This window comes from Sinocyclocheilus rhinocerous, unplaced genomic scaffold (assembly GCF_001515625.1).
Source record: "Sinocyclocheilus rhinocerous isolate Xijiao unplaced genomic scaffold, SAMN03320098_v1.1 scaffold697, whole genome shotgun sequence".
NCBI lineage: Eukaryota > Metazoa > Chordata > Actinopteri > Cypriniformes > Cyprinidae > Sinocyclocheilus > Sinocyclocheilus rhinocerous.
In genome coordinates, this window is record NW_015664033.1 from 91,784 (window position 1) to 98,462 (window position 6,679).

The 6,679-nt window shown below is 41.5% G+C and overlaps 1 protein-coding gene across 4 annotated transcripts in view; it reads right to left on the minus strand.

The window, feature by feature from the left end:
• LOC107729463 (uncharacterized) overlaps window positions 1–6,679 on the minus strand; it is a 13,635-nt gene that overhangs the window by 3,050 nt on the left and 3,906 nt on the right. For 2 of the 4 annotated variants that reach the window (XM_016539972.1, XM_016539973.1), the window contains exons 3-7: window positions 4,387–4,430; window positions 1,707–4,298; window positions 1,398–1,545; window positions 1,200–1,309; window positions 1,029–1,097 (exon numbers count right to left, since the gene is read on the minus strand). In XM_016539972.1, coding sequence (XP_016395458.1) covers window positions 1,029–1,097; window positions 1,200–1,309; window positions 1,398–1,545; window positions 1,707–4,298; window positions 4,387–4,430 — 2,963 coding nt within the window. Of the gene's footprint in view, window positions 1–1,028; window positions 1,098–1,199; window positions 1,310–1,397; window positions 1,546–1,706; window positions 4,299–4,386; window positions 4,431–5,031; window positions 5,077–6,679 lie in introns of all 4 variants that reach the window. The other 2 variants (XM_016539974.1, XM_016539975.1) reach the window with 2 other exon arrangements.

The following is a 6,679-nucleotide window of genomic DNA, read 5'->3' on the forward strand; positions in this document are numbered from 1 at the left end:
TAAACTCACTCTAAAAAGAGAAATGCACAGACGCGCATCTTTCATCTCTCTCTCTCTCTCTCTCTCTCTCGTATTGGCAATATTTGAGAAAAGGGTTTAGTGATTTCTAATTATTGGGGGGACTAGCCCCCCTCAATGTCTACGGTGGTTATCGCCCTGATCAGACATGAAAATATGTTGTGGTTATCGCCCTGATCAGACATGAAAATATGTTGTGGCACTATCGTGCAGTCTGTAATGATATGACGTTAGCAAACTTTAGCGATTTTTTGCAAACATTTCTTTGAGTAACATGACCATAAATATGAACTCACGATTGAACGTAACGTAAAACAAATGATTACTTTTCGTTAAAATCTTTATTAATGCCAAAAATGCTTACATTTATGTGTCTTTTTGTTCGCTCGGGCAGCCATGTTGCCGCTGAAGCCGGTTTACGCTGAGATAATTCATACCCCTTCGTTTGAAGTGTGGTCCCGAAAAATCTTCGTTTGAAAGGCTGTCTGGCCCTTCCCCTACCCCTACCCCTCCAACCAAAAGAGAATTGAGACACCCCTACCGCTTCACGTGAACGCGCGAAACGGAGGGGTAGGGGAAAGGGGAAGGGCTAAGGGGTAGAATTGGGATTGGGCCTAAGTCACTGGTGATGTATGTATCAAACTGTGATATGTGGTATGAAATAAAACTATGGAATAATTAGTATAGTTAAATAGAAGAAAACTAAATGCACTAGCCGACATTTTTACTTTGGCAGCATAAGAACAGATTGATAGCTTTAGAGCTGCACTAAAAAGCCACTGGGCTATTGGGATGTTCTGTCTGCCCCCAATGTCTGTGAGTACTAGAAATCCTGAAGGTCAGTTAAATAAAGATATGATCATAAAATCAATAGATGCAACCAGTCTGAAAGGAGTGCCAAGCACTACTGTCAGTTTGATTACCAAATATATAGAGAACCAATTATTAAGTTGATAAATGGGTGAGTAACTCAGTTATCCAGAAAACAAATCATTTGGAAAATGTCTCACCCATCAGGAGGTTTGCTGAAGTTTTTGTTTGTGTAGATTTCCTCCAAGCTGAAATCCTTCTTCTTTACTCTATAAAACACAAAACAAGAAATGTATCTTTCCTTTAATGAAGTACAGACACACAGATTGTTATGACCAAGCCTATATAAAACCTTCTCATCGCATACACACCTGATGACCTTAGGAAGGCCCATAGGGGTGAGATTATTCTGAGGCTTTGGAATCTTTTTACGGATACGAATAGAGGACACCTTTCCACGCTGACCATCCTTGATCTCTGTCTGTTTACACAGAGAGCGAAGATGCAATTAGGATCAAGAAAAATGACACATTTTAGACCACAAACCAAAGTTAAGAGAAAACTCACACCTTGATTTCAGAGTCTGAAAATGCTTTCTCCTCTGAGATGGCTGCAGAGAGTTTAAGGTCAAAGTTGGATCTCTCTTCATCTATTGACTCCTCACACTCCATCTGAAGCACCCGACTGTCTCCTTCCAAAGAGCTTTGTGAAAACGCACTTGAGGAAAGGAAAAGTAGGATTTTAACAACTGACTTGCATCTTTATTAACGTCTTCTTATGGGAAAACGTCTGAGATCATCAGCATGATATATTATACAATAGCAGGTCATAAAAAGCAAGCATACTCCGATAGGGAGGCTGGGAATTTGTTAAATTACCTGCAGAGTGATGACACAGAGGTGGAAGGTGTCTCAGGGCTGGGAGTGACAGAGGAAGGGCCGGTTGAAGCATGACAGGACGTGAGGGTGGAAGAAAAGGGGGGACTGAAGGAGGACGGTGATGATGAGGTGACAAAACTGGAGGCAGCTGAAACACTGCCAGTGCTGGTGTCGCTAGCATGACTACGCCCTTGGCTTGAGCCTTTAGACAAGAACGCTAAAGGACTGGACAAAAAACACGAGGCAAGGGCTGTGAGGTAGGTGGAGGGAGAATAAGGGGAAGAGGGGCACAAAGGGCCACCTCGACTAGCAGGGTACACCTCCTTACGGAGACACAAAGGAGCAATTTCGCGCTCAATCTCCACACTGCAGACAGTGTGCCGGCGAGTGCGCTTGGACGGAGAGTGAAGGTGGATGGGAAGTGGAGCGGGTGAGCTCTTTCTGCTGGGTGAGGTAGTGCTGTTGTCATGCATGTGGGACCGGGGGAAATGGCAGTCACTGAATACTAGGGACGGGATTTCAGGGCAGGAGTAGCTGCGCAGGAGGCGGCTGGGACCGCTACCTGACAACGATACTACTGGAACGGCTTCCGTCACCTTTTCTTGGCTCTCCGCTTCACTGTTACCTCCAATAGCACCTCTCCTTTTTGCAACCGAACCATCTTTTCTTCTTGATCGGATTAAATTCTTTGTGGGTCTGCTTAGTTTTCTTTCTGAATGCACTGGAGCTGTCGAACCAGGCGACAGAAGTTCCTTTATTTCTTCTCTTGCTTTCAGTCCAGAAACACATGTCTCCTGCTCCTCAGCCGAAATAACAGATTGTTCGCTGCGCAGTAGTGTTCTTTTTGAAGGCTTACGTGGTCCTGCTGGATCAACCACTGAAGTCACGCTAAATTCCTCAAACTTGTGCTTGAGTGGACAAATGTTTCTCTTCTGCAAAGCATCGCCTGTAATTTTAAGATGCCGTCTTGTTTTTCGAGTTTCAGTGGTCTTCTCAGACTCCTGTGACTGCATAGGATACTGAAATTCTTCTGATGAACCATTCATGGTATTGTCAATCAGGACATTCTGTGTACCATTTTGAGAAAATGTAGTATCAGTGGCATCATCTTCATTGCTAGAGGTCAGCAAAGTCCTACGTTTTACATTTTTTCTCAACTGACTTCTAATTGTCTTGTCCTGTCCCATTTTATCTGAGGCCCCAACAGAATGTTTCATCTCAACATCTGCAGCATTACTAATACCGACAGGCACATTTGAGTCTTGGAGTGGTTGCATTATAGAAACCCCTTTCCTCTTTTTCCTAACCTGAACAAATGTTTCTTCCCCCTGGTTTATTTCCAATGCGATGTTATTGTTTTTTATTTTTCTATTCCTCTGAGGTCTTCCCTCTTTAGCATTCTGCAAATCACATTTCCCCCTTGCCTGCAAGTCTTTCTTTGTCTGAGGAGCTTTTCTGCATCTCTTTGGCCTCACTTCTCTGACAGAAATGGTCTTTGGAGGGTCTGATACTTCAGCCGAGTGGTGTGTCCACTCCATACTGTTTTCAGACGGTGATTCCTTCATCTCCAAATCCAGAGGCTTTGATCCGGTCACAAAAGTGGCCAGTTCAGTGGAGGTGGGTCCAACCGACCCTGACAGATATTTATTTCTAGGGCTTTTCCTGGTGGCCATACGTGAAAAGGATTCTTCGCTGCCAACTGTGCTTGTGCCTTTATCTATTAAATCAAAATCAGAGGAAGTGCTAAAAGAGGAGACTCCAGGATCAGGCTTGTTTACGCTACTGTCAGACACTGGTTTCAACAGGTTTGATTCCTCTTCTGAAAAGTTGGACTTATGATTATGTCCACAGGCCGTGTCAGTGCTACAGGTCTGTCTCTCACCTGACAGAGGATGCAGAACAACCAGCACATCCGTCTGAAAACTGGCCTGGCTGGACACACTCATGGCACTTGCAGAATTCAAAAGTTTGTCTGTGGACAGATTTGATTTAGTTCTGAGGAAAGGGCTCTGTGCTTTACAAGGACTGACATCACGTGTCACATCCTGAAGGATGGCTTGTGTCTGGCTTGAAGGACGGTCTATCTGATTTTCTTCATTTGATGATGCCTCGTTGTGCATTTGAATATGATCAAATACTGGTTCGTGGTTGTTACTTGTTGAAATTGTACAAAAATTCAGTCTCTGTGCAACTCTGTGGCGTTTTGGAGCAGTGCTGCACTGCACCTTTTCTGAAGAAGGCCTTTTTGGAAACAATCTATTTCTACATTTGTCGGTCTCGGCTTCCTCAGTCCGGGTTGAATTTTCAACATTTGACTCTATCAATTTTTCATGTTGATTAGGAAGTGCGATCAAGGACAGAGAGTCACTGGGCTTAAAAAGCCGAACAGGGCTCATGACAATCTCAGTAAAGCTAGCCATCTTGGATTTGAATGACTGTAGAAGTGGCCCAAACTCCCATCTTTTTATTGCTGAAGGGCTCTCTGGGGAATCCCTCTCCACTGGCTTTTGGCCGTGGCTTTGCTCCTTTGCAGGGCTGCCATCTCCTAACTGTGAGCTCACACAGGGTGATACCAGTTTGTGGTTTTCTTCTCTAAAATCAAGAAACAAAAGACATTTCAAGCATGTTTGCTGGCTAAAATTACAGATCTTAATTTTTTGTCTGATGCAGCATCACTCACTCTGACTTTTGCTCCTCCATCTCAGCTTCAACTCCAGAGCTTGTCTGAAAACAAGGGGAAAAAAAGAGAAGTGGATGAAGACATAGATTTTGCAAGTATTTTAGAATTAGTTAGTAAAAAATAAATAAATCTACTTCATGACAAAAAATGCCAACCTGCAACTTACAGTATAAAGTACTTCATAGATTTCACCTAACTGGACGAAAATTATTTAAAATGGGTTTTACTTTAGATTCAGAAACATGCTCACATTGTACACAAAACACCCCAGACACCTATTTTCACGTCATTTGGCATTGCACCTCAATTAAAAAATTTGGGAAAACATTACTGACTCACTATCCAACCTTATGGGATGTCACATCCCATTGTCTCCCTCCCTCTTTATATTAGGTGACATATCCATAATCAATTTAAACAATACAAATAGTCAAATACTCCTAGTGGCTCTAACTGTCGCAAAGAAAACTATCCTCATGAACTGGAAATCAAGGAATACCATACATATTACATATTGGAAAAACTTACTAATAGAGTACTCCATCTCCATGGAAAACCTGTCAACTTCCATTCAAAATAATACAATAGAATTACACCCCTCTTGGTTATCTCTCATAAACTTCCAACAATCATGAATCCGCTGACCTTCTTTGTCTGAAGCCATCCTCAACGATACACCTTCATCAATATCTAAACAAGATTGGGGGGAGGGGGGTTAGGAGGAGGTAGCAACACTGACTAATATTAAACCTAATTAAATACTTATAAAAGATTAAATTCATTTTTCTCTCTCTCTCTGTCTCTTTCTCCCCACTTTCGTCTTCTTTTTTATTTATTTATTTATTTATTTTTATATTTTTCCTCTTTCCCTCTCTTCCTTTCTCTTTCTCTTATCCTGCCTGTGGGCCCCAGTTGGCTGTGGCATCTCAGTCCCTGCCCTGTGTGGTTCGGATCAGTTGGGGTGATGTGGGGCCGGGGACCTTGTACCTCCTGCTTCTACCAGCTTTGCCCTGGATTTCTTGCCTCTGGCTGGTTCAGCACTACATGTCTTGCTTTTTTTAATGCTTCACATATTAGATGACATACATACATTTATTGGAACATAAACAAGGGAAAGAGGGGGAAGAAGAGAGGGATAGGGGGAAAAAACAAATCATACATACATACACACACAGGGTAAGTGTGACGTGGGCATGGGGGCCTGGGTTTTGCACTGGGCTGGTTCCACGCTGCGTGACACGCTTTTTTTAATGCATCACACACTAGTTGACATGCATATATGTCTATCACGAATTTAACAATAAATGCATGAAAAGGGAAAGGGGGAAAAAACAACAACAAATAGGGTAAGAGTAGCATGTGTGTTGCGGCCGGGGGTGGGACTTTGGGCCCTGGGCCCCGCAGCACCTCTCCTTGATGGCCTGTCGTAGTGTGACATGGGCGGGGGTCTAACTTATGCCGTGCTCACGGAGGGCCCAGAGGCAGCCTTACAATACCTTACCATTTATAGCTTTATTATTATTAATAATATTGTTGTTAGTGTCGTTATTATTACTAATACTACCATTATTATTATGATTATTGCTATTTGTCATCTTCCTCATCTTCCAACTTTCCCCTCATTTCTGATTAATTGAGTTCATTATTATTATTATTGCTACTACTATTAAAATTATTAATTGTCACCTTCCTCATCCTCTTTCCTCCAACTTTTGTTATTAATGCAGCAATTATTATCATCATTATCACTATTATTGTTTTCTACTATTGTTATGTCTGTTGTACTTTTTTACGTTCCTTTGTTTATATACTTCCACCCCCCACACCCAGTTAAACTTACACACACACACACAAATCATGTTTGGCTGTCATGAATGTTTTGTTGACCTTGGTTATTTTGTATTTCATTTGTCATCTGTAAATAGTATATCTGTTTAAATAAAAAAATTAGTTAAAAAATTAAATATTTTAAAAATATTAATTACACAAGACCTTGAAGAGACATTACAATTTGATTTTGAAGCAAAAGAATATTTGAAAATCAGAAAGAGGTAAAAAAGGTGTAGCCGAATGGAGAAACTACTTATCCTGTGAAGTATTTTGAACAAAATAACTCGATGTCAACCCTCTACATTGCGAGTAAATCACTCGCATATGCGACTAAATCTTACTCTGGGCGACTAAATAATGTGTAACATTACTGACAACGTGATTAATATTCATGAACCCTGCAGATAGTAGTAGTATCTTTTAATAATAATTACTATTACCTATGACCAACAATATCTTAAAC